Source organism: Myxocyprinus asiaticus, chromosome 19 (assembly GCF_019703515.2).
Source record: "Myxocyprinus asiaticus isolate MX2 ecotype Aquarium Trade chromosome 19, UBuf_Myxa_2, whole genome shotgun sequence".
Classification (NCBI taxonomy): domain Eukaryota; kingdom Metazoa; phylum Chordata; class Actinopteri; order Cypriniformes; family Catostomidae; genus Myxocyprinus; species Myxocyprinus asiaticus.
The window spans coordinates 4,705,229-4,728,972 of NC_059362.1; the positions used below are offsets into that span (position 1 = coordinate 4,705,229).

Genomic DNA, 23,744 nt, shown 5'->3' on the forward strand with positions numbered 1-23,744 from the left:
GGACTTGCACCGTTTCAGACCGCAAAGCCCTGCTGAGGATAGTTAGGACAGCTGAGAAGATCATCGGGGTCTCTCTTCCCTCCATCAAAGACATTTACATCACACGCTGCATCCGCAAAGCAGCCAGCATTGTGGATGACCCCACACACCCCTCACACAAACTCTTCACCCTCCGAAGCATTCGGGCCCTCACGGCCAGACTGTGTAACAGCTACTTCCCCTAAGCCATCAGACTCCTCAATACTCAATACTCAGAGACTGGACTGACACACACACACACACACACACACACACACACACACACACACACACACACACACACACACACACACACACACACACACACACACACACACACACACACACACACACACACACACCCCCCCACCTGTACACCATCCAACTTTTGCATATGTCCAGAGTTGCACTTAAATCATTGTCACTTTATACCTGGCTGCTACCTCAATAACTGCTATGTCCATAGAACACTATTTTATAGTATGTTATGTTTACATTCGGCGTTTTTAGAAATTTTCATGTTTTTGCACTACTCGGATTAGAAATGTGTACTGGTCGGCGCTGCACTGTCTCTCACTGTCTCTTACTGTGCCTGTTATCCTGTTTCTTTTTTAGTAATTATTGTACTGTCCTGTACTTTTTGCACACATGCATTTTATGTAGGAATGTGTAGGTCTTATTCAGTCTGTGTAATCTCATGTGGTTCTGTGTTTGTCCTGTGCTGTTTTATGTAGCACCATGGTCCTGGAGGAACGTTGTCTCGTTTCGCTGTGTACTGTACTAACTGTATATGGTCGAACGACAATAAAAAGCCACTGAACTTGATCAACATTATTCGCTTCATCTGTGAGTGGTCATAATGTTTTAGCACATCGTTGTATAATGGGAGATGCCTTTAAATTTCTAATAAAAAATTCCTGAATTTAAATTGAGATGGTAAACAGGATGCAGATTTATAATTTCAATTAGAATTTTTGAATTCAAATGGAATGAAATTCAAAGAAACTCGGACACAGTAACTGCTGTGCTGCATAGTTTTTAAAAATACATGTCTCAATTTTAATGTTTTTAATAATACATGGCAAACAAAATAAATTTTATTTTTCAGTATAAATTTCCCATAAACATGTTATAACACACACCAGGGCCAGAAATGTACTTTTTATTTTTTTTATTGTGCAGCAACATTTGCTCCCCTGGATCTGCTTTTTTGGGGCGTTTTTTTACCTTTTATTAGGGCGTTTCAAAAAAAAAAAACTCATTCTTTCATGTAAAATACTTTAACTTAATCAATTTATTAATTAAAATTTCGAATTCATTCAGTAAGGCTGTTACCTATACATTTAAATCAGCATCAACTCATAGGGTGTTTCTAAATGCTAAGAATGCATTTAGAATGAACCTTGGAAGAACAAACTTGAACAGGAGGACGTAAAATGCATCTATTGCGAGCTTTGAGATGGGATGTGATTTAATTTGTTATAATGTGTATTAGGCTTAGAATAAAATATATTAGAAAATAGATCAGATTTTAAGAAGGAATTTTCATTATGGGAGCATTTTTGGCCCCTACATTTTTTAATTTCAGGTGCATTTTTGTCACTTTCAGTGACATTTTTGCCCAAAGCCCCCATTCATTTCTGACCCTGATATAAACAACAAATAGGGTATTTCCATACATTTGATATTAAAAATTAGTAGTTTTACATGCACAGCAATATGCTGATATCTATGGTTTTACATATGACTTGAAATCAACAGATTATTTCGTTATGATGTCAAAACATAAACAGTCATACAACTCTTTCGTACATTGGATAAGCTTGTAAACCTGAAACACGAAATTGGGTTGTGCTGATTGGTTTTTGCTTAAACTGTTTATGACCTTACCCTCCGATAAAGGAACACCATTTAAGGCGTTTACATGAGCTTACACGTTGTCAGCTTAAGCATAATCAGAAGAGCATGCATGTAAACTCGCTCAGTGTTTGAAATGTGTTATGTGTTTTGACAGTATTAATCGTTTAGTTTAGAGAAATGCATATCAAGGGATAAATAAGATGTTTTGTTGCAAAACTTTTATTGTACTAATGCAATTTCTTCTTTCTGTGACTGTTGAATTTCTTTAAACTGCAATTCAGTAAATACCTCTTCCTATCATCTTGTGTGTGGCCAATTCATTCAGTTCAAATTCACACTCATAAAAGGATTTTATTCTAAAATTGTGAATTTTTCCCAACCCTGATGTGTTGCATTCATTTGTGTGTGTTGTAGGTCTCAGGATTTTTGCTGCGAGTTTTGTGGCAGCTGCATGCGCTCTGTTCTGCTAGTGCTCTCTCCTGATAGTGACCCACGACCCGCTGACCCACAGGCACACAAACTCGCCCAGCAGATCAACTTCAAGGTGAGACTCATTAAAACACTGTATTAATTATGCATACATACATTAGTTAAAGGTGAATTTTTTTTCTTTTCTTTTTTTTTTTTTTTTTTTGTTTAAAAACGTTTTCCCATCTTAATGTGCAGAGACAGCTTTAAGCCCTTTGTAGGCTGATGTCCGTGTAAAGTATAAACACTGTGAGGTGAATTCACTGAACAGTTGGGCCATTTTTGCGTGTGGTATTTCAGTGCCAATACCTGAGACTTATTAACTTACCATTAGGGGTTTAACGATTCACTTATACTCGCACAATACTTTAAACAAAGGCTGATTCAAGAAAAGTTAAGATTTAAATTTTTTTTTTATTACTTAAGACATATGAAAACAATTCATATTCATTAGTCGTAAAACTTAACTAAAAGTACTGTTCATTAAAGTGCAAAATGTTTCATCAGGGATGGACTCAGACTAAAAACCAGCCCAGCTGGTGACACCAGAATAGAAATATTCATAATTCTGCTTGGCTGAAAATACAGAATTATGTTAGATGCAAATGCCTGCACACTGTCACTGATTACATGTACATACCTTTACAATATTTTAAATATTAACATTTTTAAAATGGTATTGTCAATGATTACATCTAAAATAGTCTTTTTCAAACATATAGTTTTAATGGGAGTTCATGCTTATCCAGTTAAATAATGTAGGCCATACTTAAATTCTGATGAAATCAGACATTACAGTTGTCATAATCAGGACCAACTAATATTCCCCCATAGCATTATCATACATTATATTCAGCATTATATATAGTAGATAATACCATGGATTATTTGAATAGTCAATTCTGATTGGCTGGAATGAGTGCGTTAAAACTGTTTAATGCACAGGTAGTTCCAGTCAGTTTTAATCACCATTCGATATTAATGCGCCTACTCTGCTGTCCTCTGTAATGAGATATTGTGAGACCTCTGTTCAAACATCCTCTGGTTGTGAATATAGTGTAGCAAGTTTGATGTGTGTCTGAGCCAGGATCAACTGTCACATCACAAAACACAACATAGAGTCATCAACTGTGAAGTGCTGCAGAAAAAAAAGAAGAGACACCAGTGTTCATCAGCCCTGTATTTCTGAGTTCGATAAGGCTTGTAAGGAAAATATGGTTTGACATTCAGTTATGTTTTGCACGGAGGGGGAGAGAAGGAAACCAGGACCATGCATTTTTTACTGTATGGCAAGATGAGGTAAGAAGATTTGAATTATAATATGATAAACATCATCTAATATTACTGCACTGCTCAGCACACACCCACTAGAGCAGGGTTTCTCAACCTTTTGCCCACTGCGACCCACATTTTTTGAATGCCAGTCATCTATGACCCACCAGTATAAATTAATAAGTACTTAATTAATATTGATATCCTTATAATGTAGCGGCCTAATCTATAGCCCAATATTCATAGCTTTGGTGCTGCTGGTTGAAGTTTTCAGACGGTCCCTTACCACACAGAAACCCTGCGCTAGAGGGTTCCGCCCCCAATCTTGAATCAAGAGCTGAATGCAGACTGTTTTATTGCAGGGCCATATTGTGATTTCATTCTTAATGCAATCAATTGTGCAACCTTGATTGATACCATAACAAAGTCTGAGGTCAAAGTCTGCAGAGCGTTTTGGATGACAAAGAATAGAAATTAAATATTTAATGTTCTTAGGAGTGGCAACCCTTCGGCAGTCTGTGGCTATTATTATTTCTGGATTGTGCATTTAAATTCACTATTTGAGTATTTAAGAGTGTGTGGTCTCCAAAAAACTCATGTCCATATTTCTTCTTATTCAAACAGCTTTTTATTTAATTTGTTCAAATAAATCTAATCTTTTTGCCCTACTTCATCTCTTAGTCTGATTTAGAACTGGCAGAACTCCTATATCTTACGACCTGTAGAAAAGTTAATTGTTATTGTTATTTTTCCAGTCTAAATTTGTACTGCAAAATCAACGACAGCTTTAACTAATCAATGCTGGCAAGTAGGATAATCCACAGCTAGGTGTGCATTAAACGATTTTAACTCTACACGATCTGCTTCACATCAGATGGTTCTTCATCTTCACATTGTGCATTAAACTCTTTTAACGCACACCTAGCAGTGGATTAACCCTTACCTAATATAGTACTATCATTAAACCTCTGGAGCAAACAAAAATCCTCTCGCGCAGTTAAGATCCCTTGCGATGACAAGCCACGTCTCTCCTGGTGCTGCCTATATTATGCAAAGGGGGAAACCGTATAAAACACTTTAAAACTTGTATACTTTTGATGACTGAGAAATCTTTACGATATCCATGATGGCTTTACAATTGCATTAAAACTAAAGTAGTGATTGTGGTGTTTCGAGATTAACTAACCACAAGTGGATGCACTTATATTTGCTTTCAGTGCTTCCATCAGAGGGAAGCGTGCTTCATACGCCACTCACTCTTGTGCACCAAAACATTATGAGGTGATCAATGTTTCTGTTTCACAGTTCTGATCGTAAAGTGTGTCAAAATGGTCACTTCCCAAATCTTAACTAGAAACGCAGTAAGCTTGTATCACGTTACATAGCAATTCAACAGTCAGCGATCTATCTGAATCCTCATGGTAAACGAGTGATTGAGTTTTGTGCTTCTTCAAATAACATCTATATGATGCAAACGTGATTTTTTTTTTTTTTTTTTTTTTTACAGATTAGGCTCATTAGATTTAATCATTATAGCACAATTAACATTTCGCTTTTACAGCGCACAAACAAGCTCTAAATGGAATTTCATGGGAAACAGGTTGTTTGTTGACATACATATAAGGGTGCTTTCACACTTGGTTTGATTGCTTGGACCGAACCAGTGTTTGTTTTTTCTCCCCCCTCCCGCTGCCTCCACTGGTCTCTGTTCACATGTTATTTAGGTCTGAACCGCTGTCCGGTTGCGTCATCACTATGAGTACAGGAGGCAGCTGTTTTATCACTGTAACTAGGTAACAACTCAAGAAGACACCAGCTTCGTTGTGTTATCAAAGAATTCGTCTCTTTGGAATTACTACCAAAACTTTTCATGAACTGAACGACACGTTTGTCTCCTGCAGATGCATTGAATGTGCAATGATGTGATGAATGCTAGCATTTGTCTGCCACAAGCCTGCGTATGTGTTGCAAGAGATGTGAAGATGAATAATGTGTGCAGCTCTCTGGAGGCTATTTATATGGACACAAATAAGTATGCGAAATGCATTGTACCATAATAATTGCGATCGGGAGCCTGCAGAGACGCAAATTATACGTCATCTCAAGTGGCTAACTTCTGCAATTTGGTACGATATCAGCAATGAACCGTACTGGAGTTCACATGAATGTACCCCAGGCTACCTTTTCATGCGGGTGAGGTTCCCAAGTTCACACCCGAGTTCGGAAAACAGCGTTTACATCAACCAAACGAACCGTACTTTGACATCATTCGAACCCGGGTGCGCACCAAAAGTACTAGTGTGAAAGCACCCTAGAACAGACAATTTGTGTACATTTTCTGTTGATCATAGCAGCAGAAACCCATCAAACAATGGAAAAGAGTGTCATTCGTGCATATTTACATTTACATTTATGCATTTGGCTGATGCTTTTATCCAAAGCAACTTACAGTGCATTTATTACAGGGACAATCCCCCTGGAGCAACCTGGAGTTAAGTGCCTTGCTCAAGGACACAATGGTGGTGGCTGTGGGGATTGAACCAGCAACCTTTTGATTACCAGTTATGTGCTTTAGCCCACTACACCACCACCACTCAGATCTGGATAAATATTCAAACATTCAAACTTAATGGAGTTTGACAGGTTTTAAATATATCTTGTTGCTTTGTACTCTAAAAGAGTTAGTGAGGCAAAAGCATGTGTGATAATCAGATGTAAATTTGGACCTGTCATTGTAAAGACAGACTTTGCATACAACATGCAAATTTCCCAGTAATCATTGGCTGGTGCTTCCAAAGGTCAGCGGCAGCAGGGTCAAAGTTGAAATTGTTTTTAAATTTGAGTGCTGCGTTACAACTCCTTGACCGGGGCGCAGCGCAACGCCGGGGGTGTCCCTTAAGCTGACGCTTTACACCGCAGGGTTTTATGCAGTAGACAACGCTGATGTGAAAGGAGCACTCAGTAACTTTTGTCTTTGTGTCAACTTGAACTTACACTGACACCTAGTGGCTTGGATGCACCATCATTTAAAATCAATAGTTTTCAGTTTCAGATGCCATTGTAGAAATGTAGTATTCACAGTCAGCCATGATTACATTAATCAATGAGTGAAAGTTTCAGATAACAGGACGGTTACTGACGTTAAGCGAGTAGTATTCGACTAGTCATGCAATTCTAACATGGCAGCCCCCATGTGCGGACCCTCTCCGTGTAGAATAAAACATTTTTTATAAGGTTACTGATTTGACTGGAGTCTTCATTTTAATATGAGTGGTCATGATTTCCTATATATATTGCAAAATTACAATTCATGTATTCAGGAGTTACACTATTTTAATGAGGAAATAATTACTGAGTGCACCTTTAACACTCCTAACACAACTTACAGTAGTATTTAAACTCGGCCTGCAAGATCAGGTCGTGCATTAACAGCTCTTATCTGTCACGGTCCATTCTTATTGAAATCCGCCCTTTGGCTCTGTTCTGCTTTCAAAATGTTGATCTGTTTGTTTTAAAAGGTCCCAACCGGCCCTGAGACAGCAACATTGCCGCAACCAATGGCATGGGTTTGGAATGGGACTTTCTGGTTATGGAATATGCTGGGTGTTTGGGAAAACCTGTTTTACTTCTCTGGTTATTATTGCAATTCTGTGTAGTGCCACTAAAGGCGCAGACATTACACACACTTCACCTTTTAATTTTCACTGTGCTTTTAAAAACCGGTTTTGTTGCTAGAATGTGTTCTTGTTGTATTCAGAGGTACGTTTTTATTACAGAGAGTGTGTTTGTGTTTGTGTGTATGATCAGGCTGAGTCGAGCTCATCAGCTGCAGATAGTGGCAGTACAGCATCAGCTGCTTCCAGTCAAACTGATCACTACAGTGAGATCACCACCATAGAAGAGAGAGACACAGAAGACACGTCCTCAGCTGAACAGGTGGGAGATTCTAATGCTAATTCTCTCATCATTTACTCACCCTTAACCATACACCGTTTTTAAAAGTTGGACATTTGGAAATAATGTTTGCATCTTTCTGATTATAATCACGCATTTTATGAGGATTATATTGACTGAACTAGGGCTGGGCGATATATCGAATATAATGATCTAATCAATAATTTTGCTGACGATGTAACACGTACCAATATCGTGAATATAGCGATAATTTTAATGTGCTTTCATTTGGCCATTAAGTTTAATAAAGAGCGCATTAGTAGACTAATATCACGATCCTTCAGTACTGCACAATTAATCAAAATTTGGTCATATGTGATTATCAATCCACAAAAGGCTTTGATTTAAAGACAGATAAACATGGTCTGTTTGTGATTCAGAACAAACCAGTGATGTGCTGATCTATATGTGCATGGCAGCGCTCTCAGTTCAGTTCACGTGCATTGATTGTGAAATCAAAGTAATGCAGGTTCAAGCATTCGCACAATTCCAAACATTAGTAACAGTTACAAGTTATTATACAAATCCACAAACGCGGCACAGAATAACAGAAAAGGAGGAGATTACAGCATTTCAGGAAATGCGGAACATCGCCCAGCCATACCGTGAACTGAAAACAATCACAGGATTAGTTTGAAATGGCATACTACATACTGCTCTGACTATTTCTGCCATAGACTGATATGGCAGAAGCAGTAAAAGTAGTATGGGAAGGATGTGATTGCGAAGACAGCCCACATTTGCTGTAACATGCCCCAAAGCGGCAGCTCTCTGGCGTTGAAAGCGGCTTTGAGAGTATTTTTTCCACGCCAATGGAAACGTACGGAATTTAGTTCTTTAAAACTTTATTATATGTTATCATATGTTTTTTATGGACCTTAACTAAATAATTTTTAGGGAAATGAAAACATAATGAATAATGATTATTTGTAGCTTAACCTCTGCAAAATACGATCTAGGACATTCTATGAACGTGCTCTCTTAAATCACCAAACATGATTGGTAGACAGGGAACCACTATTTGTCGGCAAAATCATTATAGACAAACAGCGGGAAGTTTGTTATTATATTTATTTCTTCTAAAACCGGTTTTAAAAAGACTACAAGCATAAAATAGCTATAGATAATACAGAAACTACACCAAAGAAAAGACAAAAGAAGGTTGTTCCTTCTTTTTCAACTTACATGGAAACATATTTTATGGGACATTTAAAGGCAGCATCACCATTAAAGCAAAAAAGGAAGCATGGGAACATATGTTTCCAAATCAGTGTGGCATTTCCTTTGATTTTGCTAAATATTGAAGTGTGAGAAATGGTGGGACTCGTCTCAGTCAAGAGCAGAGATTACAGACTTTAAGTGACAAACATCTGCTATAGGTAATTGATTAGTTTCTGTGTAATTGTAATCGTACACAATAAATTCATATTTTTCACTATTGTTTGATATAGCCTATTAATACAAAATACAGCGTACACTCACTGAGCACTTTATTAGGAACACTATATAGTCTTAATAAAGTGCCTGACATGGTCTTCTGCTGTTGTAGCACATCTGCCTCAAGGTTTGACGTGTTGTGCATGCTGAGATCCTATTCTGTTCACTACAATTGTACAGAGTGGTTATCTGAGTTACCGTAGCCTTTCTGCCGGCTCGAACCAGTCTGGCCATTGTCTGTTGACCTCTCTCATCAACAAGACGTTTCTATCTGCAGAACTACCGCTCACTGGATGTTTTTTGTTTTTGGCACCATTCAGAGTAAACTTTAGAGACTGGTGTGCTTGAAAATCCCAGCAGTTACAGATATACTCAAATCAGACCGTCTGGCACCAACAATCATGCCACAGTCTAAATCACTGAGATCACATTTTTTCCCCATTCTGATAGTTGATGTGAACATTCACTGAAGCTCAAGCTCCTGACCTGTATCTGCATATTTTATGCATTGCACTGCTGCCAAACAATTGGCTGATTAGATAATCGCATGAGTAAGTAGGTGTACATGTTCCTAATAAAGTGCTCAGTGAGTGTAAGATGCAGCGCAGTAGAATGGAACAGAATTGGAGTCTTGTTTTAAAAGTTATAACTTGACACTGTTTTAAAAACATGAAGCTCATGGTGCAAGATGCATGCCAGTGGTCAAAGACATCCGTATAGTGCATGTTTACCTAGAAAACATTTAAAAATTGCCACAAATGGGTGCAAGAAAGCCGCCTGGATGCCTTTCTTGTATTCAAAACGTCAAGATGCAGTGCAGCAGAATGCTTATTCAATGTGTTTCTTGTTGTGCAGACTGAATCTTTATCCGTGACTCCTCAAAGCTCCAGTGAAGATCCATCTGTTTCTGCAGCACCAAGTCCACGTCAGCGGCGCTCACAGAACCAGCAGAACCAGAGTCAGTCCCCCAGATACCCCACCTTCACTGCATCCCCCGCTGCCCAGCATCCTGCGCGTGGCGCCAGTCACACAGGCTCGGCTGTGCTGATAGTGCTCCTCACACTGGCACTCGCTGCACTCATCTTCCGCAGAATCTACCTGGCCCACGAGTACAAGTTTGATTATGAGTTGTGAACCTGTATGCCTGCTCAAACCTCCACCACTTTCATTTTTCCACCCTTTTTCTCATGAGGCTGGACGTCTGTTTGTCCTTCCTCAGTGGCTTCTCAGCCCTTTTTATCTTCATTAAAGATGAATAAAAGCTTCCCGGATGTAATATGAGCAGACTTTAACAAAACCAGAAAGAGGTGAATCTCATTTAACCTGTCAAGAACATGACAGGTTCATTTACTTAATATTTTAAGTAAATGAACCCTATTTTGGATGCATTGTGACATTATTATCAAGACAGTTTAGCACTTTCTCACCCAAATTCTCATTAAATGTGAAAATATCTCATTATCATAAATTATATAAAAGTTTTACGCAGTTTCAATTTTTTGTAATTTATTTGTTCGGTTTTTGCATAGTCATGAAGAGATGATGGTCTTTTTTAACTTCATTATTAAACTTTATAATTAAATTAAAAAAAACTTCAGGACAAAGAAAATATTTTGTACAGCAAAATATCCGGACACATTCTAATAACGAGAACAAGATTTTTTCGCATTTAGTGACAATTGCTAAATTGTCATAAAAATAATATCACAATACAAAAAACATAGTAATGGTCCAAAAATAGGCTTCATTTTTGTATGCAAAATCTTTTTTTATTTGTTTTCTTTTAAACTTTTGGAGAGAAATATGACTGACATGTTTTGTGAATTTCAACAAAAGAGGTTCCCCTTAGATCCTGCAATATGTATTGAAAATTAAAGGATTGTCCAGTAGTATATATTGTATGTAAGTACAGCATATAATACTTCTGTTTTCTAAATAATACATGTTAAAAGTGTAGTTACAAGTACCAGTGTAAACAATTTGCTTTTAGTCTAAAACAAAAAACTGAAACCTGTTAAGTTCCAAAGGCCAACTGCTTCTGATGTGTTTTTGAAACATATACGTGTATTTAAGAATTAAACTTTTACATACTATAATAATGTAAATGGTATGGATGTAATATTTTGCTTTTAAATGGTAAAAAGCAAATTAAAATTGAAATATGAACCTCTCTGTACAGTTGGTTTGCTCATTCTCTGTTTCATCAAACAGAAACATCTTTGAAACCAGTTTTTAACCATATTGTTTTTATTTTGTATATCATGTATATGTAAACCCTGGACATAAAAATGGCAACGTAATCAGTGCATTACTAGACGACCTAATGTTTGTATATAAAATGCAATAAACCTGATGTATACATGACAGCTTTTTGACTGTGTAGTACTGTAGGTATGGAAATATAATTAGGGGTGTTCACTAATGCAAGCATCACTATTAGTGTTATTTATACTTGGGGTTAATAATTTGAACAAAGCTTAAACCCAAGTATTAAACTTAAGCATGTAACCACCATGTTGCTCGCACCATTTCGACTACAGACATGAATAATACAAATCACTTGAGATGAGGTGTGCTACTTTTTCGAGTGTCTTGCCCACAGTAGATTTACATTGAAGGAGGGACTTGAACCATATCTAGAGACCAGAAAACCTTAGAACAACTGCATATCAACACCCAGCAGTCATGGTAGTTTTTTATTTTCTTTATTTTTACTTTCTTTTAGTTTATGTATTCTGTAAAAAGTTTTTTCCCCATTTTAACTTAATTCCTATAGTGTTGGGAATAATAAAATGCAACTAATCATTTAATTATTAATAAAAAATAAATAAAGTAGCAAAAGAGGAGAGGTTTTTTTACGTCAAAGACAAAACGCTGCAGTATTTTGGCACAAATAAATATGTCACTAGGTAAAGTGGCTAATACTAATCTCATATTTGGCCCAGTGTTTGCTCCCTGTGTTAGACTGGTAAATCACACTTCTGCTGTTGTTAATGCATTCAGAAACTGTCAATGTTCATATTTTAACTTATTTAGATTTGTATTTGTCATGTTAATATTTTGCACAACGTTGGAACTATGCAGGTCATGATAGTATTAATAAATTTCGATATTTGATTTTAAGGAGACTTTTGTCTACCTTTATACCATAAACAATTTTGGTGCTGTTTTGGGTCACCACTTGATGTCTAATTAATATATTGTAAAATCTGGGACCAAAACTAGTTGAGAACATTTACATTTTAGTATGTGCAAATTTGCAGGACAATACAGCCAATGTCCTTCCAAAATTTAGTTTCAGTAGCAGCTGCCCACTGTTGTCCTGCCTGATGCGGACATCATCAGAGCTGCCATCTGCCAGAATGAACCAATGCCATCACTGTCTCACATCTAATGTGATCACTCTGAGAGATTATGAAGCCTGGTCTGACATAACCTTTGACTTCTGTCTGCTAAATACCACAGAGTATCTCTGGGATACTAAATTATGTCACTTACCCAGCATACACTACCTGTCAAAAGTTTGGACACACCTACTCATTCTTTATTACTACTATAGATGAAATTAACCTAATGTACACAAAAGGCAACCGCGTACAATCAGCTCTATGTATATGAATATGAGCAGCAATGAGGTTCAAATGACCTGTTAAGCATTACTGGTAATGTTTAGTAAAGTTAGTGTATAGTAATGCCAATTGTTTGTAGTATACATATAACCACATCCTCCACAGTTTTAACAATAAATGCATTAAGAGTTAATATGCGTTATTAATAAAAATATTATAAATTTTCTTATACTTTCCTGACCCCTGACTTTGAAATATTTTTATTTTTTATCTTTTCGATTATTTGTCTCCTTTATCTTATTTATTTATAGTTTTCTTCCTTCACCTGTACTTATCTTTATGACTCAGTGATTGTATTCATACATTGTTTGATCTTATTGAACATTTATATAGAAAAAAATTCACAGTTTTAGGACCATTTGTGGACTTTTTGGACGGTCCTTTACCCACCATTGGCACATTTTCCAACTTACATCAATGTTAAATTGGCGATCTGGAACGATTTCACCATGAGGCCATCTAACCAGATTAATTACGGGACAAATCATGTACGGGACGCATAATTTTATCTTTAAATACGGGACGATCCCGTATTTTACGGGACAGGTGGCAACCCTAACTGGACGCATCATAACGAACGTTGTAAACGGTTTGTGTTGTTGGCAGTAGTAATGATTATAAGGGGTCTTATTGCTTTCGACGTGACATGATGTGACGCACCGCTCACGTACTCTGTAGACAGGGTGTTACTTTGCATCCATTTTTAATTTACCATTAGCTTTTGGAAAAGTTTGTTATGAATCACAACATTACAAACTTTAATTTGTAACAAAAAATATTAGTAAAATCGGACCAAAAGTAAAAGGGGCAAGACTCTGTATTAAACATATTTAATGAGTGAATGAACTACAATCCCATAAAGCATTGCAAATGATGCAATCAAATTAAAAAGAATGGAAAAAAATGATTGATTTAAAGTTGTTGATTATAAGTATAGAAACAATACATTTTAATTTTATAGCAAAATATTCAGATTTACACAAATACAAAACATTTTGACCACCTGCCTAATATGTTGTTGGTCATCTGCGTACCGCCAAAATAGTGCCGACCCGCCGAGGCATGGACTCTACAAGACCCCTGAAAGTGTCCTGTGGTATAAGACATTAGCAGCAGATCCTGTAAGTTGCGAGGTGGAGCCGCCATGGATCGGACTTGTTGGTCCAGCACATCCCACAGATGCTCAATCGGATTGAGATCTGTGGAATTTGGAGGCCAGGGCAACACCTTGAACACTTCATCATGTACCGCAAACCATTCCCGAAAAATGTATGCAGTGTGGCAGGGTGCATTATCCTGCTGAAAGAGGCCACTGCCATCAGGGAATACCATTGCCATGAAGGGGTGTACCTGATCTGCAACTATGTTTAGGTATATGGCATGTGTCAAATTGACGTCCACATGAATGGCTGGACCCAGGGTTTCCCAGCAAAACTTTCCAGGTAAATGCACACAGCCGTCCATGTGATGTAAAAGAAAACGGGACTCATCGATCCAGGCAACCTTTTTCCAATGCTCAAAGGTCCAGTTCCGACTGTGCCCATTGTAGGTGATTTCGACGATGGACAGGGGTCATCATGGGCACTCTGACTGGTTTGTGTCTACGCAGCCCCATATGCAGCATGGTGCGATGCACTGTGTGTTGTGACACATTCCTCTCGTAACCATCATTAAAATTTTCTGTGACTTGTGCCACAGTAAACCTTCTGTCGGTTCAAACGAGACGGTATAGCCTTCATTGCCATTGTGCATTGATGATCCTTGGGCGCCCAACATCATGTTTCCAGATTGTGGTTTGTCCCTCCTCTGACCACTCTCGGTAGGTACTCACCACTGCTGACCGGGAGCACCCCACAAGCCTTGCCGTTTCAGAGATGCTCTGACCCAATTTGGCCCTTGTCAAAGTCACTCAGGTTTTACTCCTGCCCATTTTTCCTGCATTCAACACGTTGAATATGAGAATTGATTGTTTGCTTACCATCTAATCTACCCAGACCTTGACATGTGGCCTGGTTAGGAGATGATCAACTTTATTCTTTTCACCTGTGAGTGGTCATAATGTTTTGGCTCATGGGTGTACAGTTTAAGTAGTTTGAGAGTGCAGAGAGACTGCGTAATTCAAAGTTTAAATGGGCAGCCGCTTCAGATCTTGTTTGGCTGTGTTACTCTGATTGGTGAATTGTTTCCCTTCAGGAAAATGGGTAGTGAAGTTCTTTACCAAGAATTCTGTCACTAAGCTTTATTTATTTATTTATTTTTTATAATTAACATGGACTGATGGCTTCAACAGAAGCATATACCAGTTATCGTAAAAAATAAATTTGCCTGAAAAAAAGAATCCATTACTATGAAAATGAAATGTATTTTGTATAAATGAAATTGTAAAATGTATAAGAAAAGCAGGGATGTCGTTGCTTTGTGATTCATATGTTATCACATATGCACACAACGCACAAGTGCAACATTTGTAGAGTGCAGAGTTCCTCATAATACTCCGTCTTGCCACTGTTCACTGTGGAAAATCTTTCTTGCAACGATTGAATGTCGTTCATTGTCGGAATTCATTCACTAAGTAAACTCACAAAGTAATGCTGTAATTGCACTTTTATAACCAATCTTTATTACAAACAAGCACCGCATCGCAGCACAACTAGATTGCTATCACCATAAGCTGTGAGCACTGCAAGAGCCTGATGCTGTGCAGCACTTTCAGTGTACACTAGAGATCTTCGCTGACTTTAATGAGAGCGATGTAGTTTTTTTTGTGTCACTTGCTTGCAGTGACTGACTTGTACAGAGTAAGAAATTATACTGTCTGACATACTCATTCACTATTTTTTTTTCAATTAAAATTTTTATTGATTCATAAACTTAACACAAAGAAAAAACCAAAACATATATATATATATAATGAATTAATCTCATTTAACATTAAACCCCCACTATAACCCCTCCCCACTGGTCACACTGGTCAATCCAAATTTATGACCGCCCCATCTCCCAAAATACAGAGTCTGGCGCAGAACGAAATTTGAGTGCTCAACACATCACACACCAAAATCTGTACCTTCAACCAAAATTCTTGGATCTTACCACACCCCCAAAAAACATGGGTTGTGTCTCCATCTTCTGATTGGCATCGCTGCAGGTGGGTGGGTCTTTAAGACCAAGCCTATACAATTTAGAGGGAGTCCAATAAAATCTATGTAAAATTTTCAATTGCATAAGGCCCAGACTTGACGTTTTTTAGAATCCTAGCCTACACTCCCTCCTCCAATACCAAGTTTAAATCTTTCTCTCATAATCTCTTGAGAGAAGTTAAAGCTCCGTACCCCGGACTCTGAATTAGCAGGGAGTAATACACTGATGCCTCATGACCTTTTCCAAAAGCAGTAATCACCTCTCCCAGTGTATCTGCCGCTTTAGGGGGGTGTGTGCTTGTATACAGTCTTCTCATTTTGTGTATACTGTATATTGAATATTATTTTTATTGTATACAGTCTTCTTATTTTATGTATACTGTATATTGTATATTATTAGGTGTATATTGTGTTGTGTAACAAGATGTGTAAATTGTGTTATGTGTAAATCAGATGTTTATAGTAATTGTCATACTACTATGTTGCTTGTAACTGCACCCAAGACTTTCACCCACTGTTGCACTTGTGTATATGGTCCCAAACGCATTCTAAGTCTATTCTTGATTTAGTGGATTAGCAGCTAATTCCCTCTCCGATGATTCCAGATAATCGATCCGTCTCTCGACGTCCCCGATTCTTGTAACCAACTCAAAGAATTTGACATATTACAGGAAGATCTTCCAGGTCCACTACGACTTTTGTCAGCATTACAGACATGCTCGCCAGTTGCCACTGGAGTTTTACCGCCGCACCGTCCAAACCGAGTCCCTGATCTGCGGCCCTGTCTGAGGTATCAGCTTGAGCACGTAAGTGTCTTTTAATATCTCTAAAGCCCAAGGATTTTGAATTCTATGACATGTTGACTTCTTAGAACAGTTATGTTGCAGGGTGTATTGAATCTCACCGGTTCATGATACAAAAATAATTAAAAACTAGCAAAGTACACAGAGCTCGTCGCTCACACGTTCGACCCCCGCATGGCGCCACACGACACCATACTCCAAATTGTTGGCTATATCATTACATTCTTGTTTTGAAGTACAAAGAATACATTTTTCCCTTTGTGATTAATTAGGCCAAATTCATTCATCAGAGGGTTTTAAGGGGATTTTTAATGTGAATGCCCTAATGTTCTACCAGACGCGTTCTTGCATGCCAACTCTGCTATTTTCTAATCGCTTGTCTATGTAAATATGCGTCAGATGGACGTCTTACCTTTGCGTCGCATCTCGTGCTAGGACCGGGGTGTGCCGGACCAATGAGAGGGGTCTGTCTGCATCATGCAAGACTACTACAAGACATGCCCACTACCAGCACGCCCCCTACAAGGTACGCCCCCTCCAAATAACCAGCAAAATCCTGAAGTCTTGGAACAGTTGGATGCCACATTCACACACTGTTTGTTGTGTTTATTTGGAGTCCTGCAGCAACCATAAACACCTACACCTATCCATAACTCTAAACCTAACCATAACCACAAAGATTTAAAAAATGAAAAGTTTGTAAAATCATTAAATATACAGCGAATTAAAAGTTATTTAAAATTCATTCATACTGCCGTATCAGTAGGAGGCGACAGTGAAGATTAATTTATGAAAGTGAAGAGAAGCTGCTAGCGGTATGCTAAACTAATAGGCTAACCAATTAGCATGTAAGCTAACTGGACAAAACAGAACAGATAAATGTTTATCTTACCATTTATATCTTTTTATTATTGAACAAGCAGAAATTGTACAAACACCTTTAGGAATAGAGCACTTACAAAAAATGTCACATTAAACAAGTAAATTCAGTTAACCATTGATATCTTCCGTTTAATATATGACATATAATTTCAAAGTTATTCTTTGTCATATTTAAAGAGTTAAGAGAAAAATGAATCTTACAGCAATTGCATAGAATTTTAATAGTTCTTGTAGCCAATAGAATCGCTTGATGATCCAAGGGGGCGTAGTAGGCGTGTGGTGAAGTGGGTGTTCTTGTAGTCTTGCGGGATGCAGACAGATTCACTTGGAACCAATCAGAGCGTGCGTTCTGTTGAAGCGTTCTGCGCACCGCTCGCATATCTCCGCATTCACTGTCTATGCCCTGAACCTTGAAAGATGGTGCGACCAAACGCTCTCCTGCGCGGCTGAATGTGTAATAATCTTTGCATAATGTCTGACTTTATAAAAGTAGTGTTTGTTGTTTTATGCGTGAGTATGTGCGGTCAGTGCAGAAAGATAAAACACAGGATCAGGAGAACATCAGTACATCACAAACACGGAACGTAAGTGAGCATGTTTTTATAAACTAAACTTGTTTAAATTGGAACATTTAGAGTGAGAACACTACGTGCGAATAAAGAAAAAACAACGAAATGTCCATTGAGCCTTTTTACAACAAATTGTGCAATTTTTTATTGTATTCCAAATGTCTTAAAAACAGGATATATCCTATATATATATATACACACACACACACTACCGTTCAAAACTTTGGGGTCACTTGCCTGAAATGTTTCTCATGATCTTAAAAACCTTTTGATCTGAAGGCGTATCATTTCATCTAATGTTTGAAATTAGTTTTGTAGACAAAAATATAATTGTGCCAACATATTAATTTATTTAATTACAAAACTAAAATTGTATTTAAAAAAAAGTTTTTGAAATGGATGACTTATAAAATAATTAAGAAAAGCAGTCACTAAGTGCCCAGCATATAGATACTGTTTAAAAAGCATCCCAGGGTGATACCTCAAGAAGTTGGTTGAGAAAATGTCAAGAGTACATTTCTGCAAAATCTACGCAAAGTGTGGCCACTTTGAAGATGCTAAAATATAACATAGTTTCGATTTATTTTTGATTTTTTTAGTCACAACATATTTCCCGTATTTCCATTTCTATTATTCCATAGTTGTGATGACTTTACTATTATTCTAAAATGTGAAAAAAAATAAAGAATGATTAAGTGACCCTAAACTTTTGACCGGTAGTGTGTGTATATATATACATACATATATATACACACACACACTACCGGTCAAAAGTTTTGAAACACTTGACTGAAATGTTTCTCATGATCTTAAAAATCTTTTGATCTGAAGGAGTATGCTTAAATATTTGAAATTAGTTTTGTAGACAAAAATATAATTGTGCCAACATATTAATTTATTTCATTATAAAACTAAAATTTTATTTAAAAAAAAAGTTTTTGAAATTGATGACTTGAACCAAATAATAAAGAAAAGCAGCCAATAAGTGCCCAACATAGATGGGAACTCCTTCAATACTGTTTAAAAAGCATCCCAGGGTGATACCTCAAGAAGTTGGTTGAGAAAATGTCAAGAGTACATGTCTGCAAATTCTTGGCAAAGGTGACTTCTTTGAAGATGCTAAAATATAACACAGTTTTGATTTATTTTGGATTTTGTTTAGTCACAACATAATTCCCATAGTTCCATTTATGTTATTCCATAGTTTTGAAGACTTTACTATTATTCTAAAATGTGAGGGGGAAAAAATTATAATAAAGAATGAGTAAGTGTTTCAAAACTTTTGACCAGTAGTGTGTGTGTATATATATATATATTATTTTTTTTTTTACCCCCTGTGACACCATCATGCCCTATAGCCCAGTATTAAATGCCCAATATTATTAAATTAACTGTATCTTTTTTTTCCTGGTCAATAACCATGGTGTTAATTAGTGTTTGGTAGTCAACACTTCAAAGGTTGTGTGTAAAGAAATTTACTTTCAGTAAATTTACCCTGAGAAATATTCCCTGGAGTAAAAAGTGTGACAACTAGCCTTCCGTGTTTGACTTCAATTTAACACTCTAGGAACAAAAATGTTCTAGATTGTAGATCTTTTCATTGTATAATAAATGTAAAAATTATTATGTGTTGTTTGAGAATCATAAAAGGACGATATAATATGTTATAATGCATAATTTTAGAATTTACATGTTTTAAAAATGTATTTAAAATTTATATCAACATAACATAATCTCAACATAACAGTACCTGTAAGTCCCAGAGTGCTTTTTTATTATTTACTATACACTTACTGAAAGCATTGCTAATTCAAATTGATATTAGTGTTTTTTTACAAAAATACTAAATATAAACATATTTTTCACTAAATTCAGCACTTTTGTTATATCAGTGTTTAAGAGACATTATAGAACAAAATTAGCCCAAAAAGCCTGAACTTATTGAAGTTCAGGCTTTTGTCTGTACTGCCTTGCAAAGACAAAATGCAATAATTAAAGCAAAGATTTTGTCAAAATTGAGTTATGACAGAAATCAAGTCTCTTAGACTATGATCTGTCCTGTGACAGGAGTTTGGCTCAACAATGCTGATTCACACACACACACACACACACACACACACACACACACACACACACATAAAAAAAGAGAATGGAAATTGCAATAACTATAAAACCAACACCAAAAACCAAGTACCTTTGATGCCACTGTTCTCAGTTTTTATGATGGCAAAGTTACTGCATTTTGTAGGACAGAGCAGTGTCTCATCTTAAATTGTACAGCACTTTAAATAAGTTCAAATTGTTTACATGATTGAGTGATTGTGCTCATGGACAAGTCTGTTTAGATGAGATTGTATTGAAATGCTTAAATGTTGTTTTGCAGTCCACTTTTCAAGAAGATGTTGGATGAAACCAAGACAAATCAGGTGAAATCTGACCATCTACTGCGTGTTGACGATCATGATTTCACCATGAGACCAGCATTTGCAGGTAAGATCCAAGTTCAAGCATACAGTAGATGTGAATGCATGTGCTTGTGTTTTACATTGGCTACTGGCCTGAAAATCACCGCAAAGCTATTTTGTCATATACAGTGGCCACAAGAAGTACTTGGACACTGAAGTCATACTCAAAAATATTTTTGCATAAGATAACAAAATATCAAACCAATTAATTTAAAATAAATAAAACACAAACACTTTTCAAGTGAAACATTCTTCAAAAAGAGGTTTGTTTATTGTTATAAAACAATAGATAGTGTTGAAAATTGAGACAAAATATATTGTGACATTTTGTAGTTGTCAGATATCTATAAATCTGTTGATAAACTACACTTGTGTGAACTTGAGGGAAATTGACTTTATACATCCACTAAAAATCACCTTGACACCATTTCCTTGATGCAGAAATGGCTCAGAAAAGTGAAGTTAGTTCTGAGAAAAGTTCTAGCAACATTTGTTTGTAGATGATACTTGCTTTGATATTTTAATCTAATTCAATAACATTCAGGCATTTTTAAATGTAAAGTGTCCAAAATTGTCCAGTTCATTTGGGGTCACAGTATCCACCTTATTTTGCAATGCGGAAGTAAGCAGTGGCTGTTTTTCTGGCAAGTGTAAGAAAGTTCCGCTGTCATTGACCGCAATGTAAATAACAAGAAGGATAATAATACCAGAATTTATTGATATGGGCATATAAACAGGGTTTAAAATTAACACCCGCCAACCCTCCAAATGTGGGAAAAACTTAGCAGTGGTGGGTAACTCCATCACTTTTACTAGCCACTTTGGCGGGTGACGTTTTAGGGTTTTTCCTGCATTGCATTGCGCATTCATCTCATGTTCAGAGCTTTAAAAGAACTAAATATGTCTTTCATAACTTACACAAGTATCTGTGTAGTGCGAAACCACTGCAGCACACATCAAAGTTCTCCAGAAATACGACCTTTAGAGCTCTGAGACAGTGCAGAGCAAAACGTGGGTAATTCAGTCCTGCTTCACTCGATATTGCAACGGCCGGCAGAGATCACAAAGGCAAGGCAAGGCAAGTGTATTTATATAGCACATTTCATACACAATGGCAATTCAAAGTGCTTTATATAAAAAAATAATAAAAAAAATACAAGATACATAAAAATACATTTAAAAACCAATTAAGAACATGAAATAAGTAAAAATATAAATATTTAAAAAAGTTGAAATAATTAAAATGAATAAAAAAAGAAAAATATTACTTAATTGCTACAAAATAAAATAATAAAATAGAATGATAAAAATGAATGAAAGCAATCAGTAAGTGCAGCACAGTGCTCAGTCAGAAAATGCACAGCTAAACAGATGTGTTTTCAGTCTGGATTTAAATGTGGTTAATGTTGGGGCATATCTAACCTCTTCTGGAAGCTGGTTCCAGCGGCAGGTGGCATAATAGCTCAACGCAGTCTCACCTTGTTTTGAGTGAATCCTTGGAGGATGGTAAGGTCCCTGGCGTTGTGGCAGCAGCCGGAGAGCTCTCTCAGAGGGTGGGGAAGTGTGAGCTTTGCCTACAGGCTTTGATGGTAAAGGGGCCCACCGTTTTTTGACTGACACCTGGGGGCTCGCAGCAGTGGAGCGGGAGAGCTTTGTTCCAGCAAACACTAGTTCCTCCATTTTCTTTGAGAAGCTCAGATGAGATGATGTTGATGAGAGGAAGAGAGTGTGAGGTGAGAAGGACTGTGGCTCTGGTGTTTCTGGAGGCTGAAGTATGTTATCTTGGCTTCCTTGGCTTTCGGTCCTGTATCTTGGAGCCGTTGTAATTTGTTACAGTCCAACTGTAGAACACTCTGTGTGTGGGGCTCTGGCTGGTTTGCGTTCCTGAGCAGTGGATGTTTTGGCTGCACGGTGTCATTATTTTCCTTGTGGTGTGTGTTGACCAAATGTCTGTCCAGGTGGTGAAGTGTGGTCCTGTGCTCATCCAGACACTGTGGTGGTGTTTGTGTGCCATTGAGTTTGAGTGGATTGGCATGCTTTGCAGATTTATGAAGGAGGGAGAAGTAGATATTATCCTTTAGCACACTTGCACTTGAGTGAATCCTTGGTATTTCTAACTGACTTGATCCTAATGATCTGAGAGGTCTGATAGGTTTATATTCAACATGCATATCTGCAATTTATTTAGGTCCTAGAATGTTGAGTGATTTATAAATGAGTAATAATGCCTTAAAATAAATTCTGCAATGCCAGTGTAAAGGCATAAGTACTGGAGTGATACGCTGCTCAGTCTTTTTTGTTCTGGTGAGAATCCTGGCAGCAGCATTCTGAACAAGCTGCAGCTGTCTAATGGTCTTTTTGGGAATGCCGGTGAGGAGTCCATTGCAGTAGCCCACCCTACTGGTGATGAATGCATGAACAAGTTTTTTTAAGTCTTGACTGGAAACAAAATATCTAATTCTCGCTAAATTTTTTAGTAGATAGTAGTTCTCGGTATGGAGTTGGAATCGGTCACCATGATGGCACGCCTTACGAGCGAGCGTGCACAGTCGGTGCTGGCCTGCCTGAGAACCTTCAGGCAGAAGGTAGCGGTCCCGGTGAAACAATTTTAGAGGATCCTGGGACATATGGCATCCTCGGCGGCGGTACTTCCCCTCGGGTTGATGCATATGAGACCGCGCCAGCAGTGGCTACAGAGTCGAGTCCCCAGGTGGGCATGGCGCCATGGCACCCAGCATGTGACTATCATGCCACGGTGCCACCAAACTTTCGTCTCCTGAGAGTTCTCTCACTGCCCCCTTTGGTACTCCCTGTCCGAGGCTCCCCTCGGTATGGATGCCTTGGCGCACAGCTGGCCTTGGGGGCTGCGCAAGTATGCATTTCCCCCAGTGAGCTTCGATGCACAGACATTGTGCAAAGTCAGGGAGGACGGGCAACAAGTCCTGATGGTTGCGCCGTACTGGCCCAACCGGACTTGGTTCTCAGACCTGATGCTCCTGGCAGTAGCCCCTCCCTGGCACATTCCTCTGAGGTAGGACCTTCTCACTCAGGGGCAGGGCATGCTCCGGCACCTGTGGCCAGACCTCTGGAATCTCCACGTCTGGCTCCTGGACGGGACGTGGAGGACCTAGCAGGCCTTCCGCCAGCGGTAGTACACACGATCACTCAGGCCAGAGTCCCCTCCACAAGGCAGCTGTATGCTCTTAAGTGGCGTCTCTTAGCAAATTGGTGTTCTTCCCACGGGGAA

The 23,744-nt window shown here is 37.8% G+C and overlaps 3 protein-coding genes across 5 annotated transcripts in view; 2 read left to right on the top strand and 1 right to left on the bottom strand.

Annotated features, from left to right (window-relative positions):
* ube2j1 (ubiquitin-conjugating enzyme E2, J1) overlaps positions 1-11,373 on the top strand; it is a 50,485-nt gene extending 39,112 nt beyond the window's left edge. For all 3 annotated transcript variants that reach the window (XM_051644889.1, XM_051644888.1, XM_051644890.1), the window contains exons 6-8: positions 2,293-2,422; positions 7,426-7,554; positions 9,865-11,373. In XM_051644889.1, coding sequence (XP_051500849.1) covers positions 2,293-2,422; positions 7,426-7,554; positions 9,865-10,143 — 538 coding nt within the window. In that variant the 3' untranslated portion in view covers positions 10,144-11,373. The remainder of the gene's footprint in view (positions 1-2,292; positions 2,423-7,425; positions 7,555-9,864) is intronic.
* pcmt (protein-L-isoaspartate (D-aspartate) O-methyltransferase) overlaps positions 1-23,744 on the bottom strand; it is a 623,660-nt gene that overhangs the window by 324,764 nt on the left and 275,152 nt on the right. The gene's annotated exons all lie outside the window — the stretch shown is intronic.
* gabrr2b (gamma-aminobutyric acid type A receptor subunit rho2b) overlaps positions 17,926-23,744 on the top strand; it is a 53,407-nt gene continuing 47,588 nt past the window's right edge. Inside the window, exons 1-2 of the mRNA XM_051644875.1 lie at positions 17,926-18,047; positions 20,416-20,522. Of these exons, the coding sequence (XP_051500835.1) occupies positions 17,935-18,047; positions 20,416-20,522 (220 nt within the window). The 5' untranslated portion in view covers positions 17,926-17,934. The remainder of the gene's footprint in view (positions 18,048-20,415; positions 20,523-23,744) is intronic.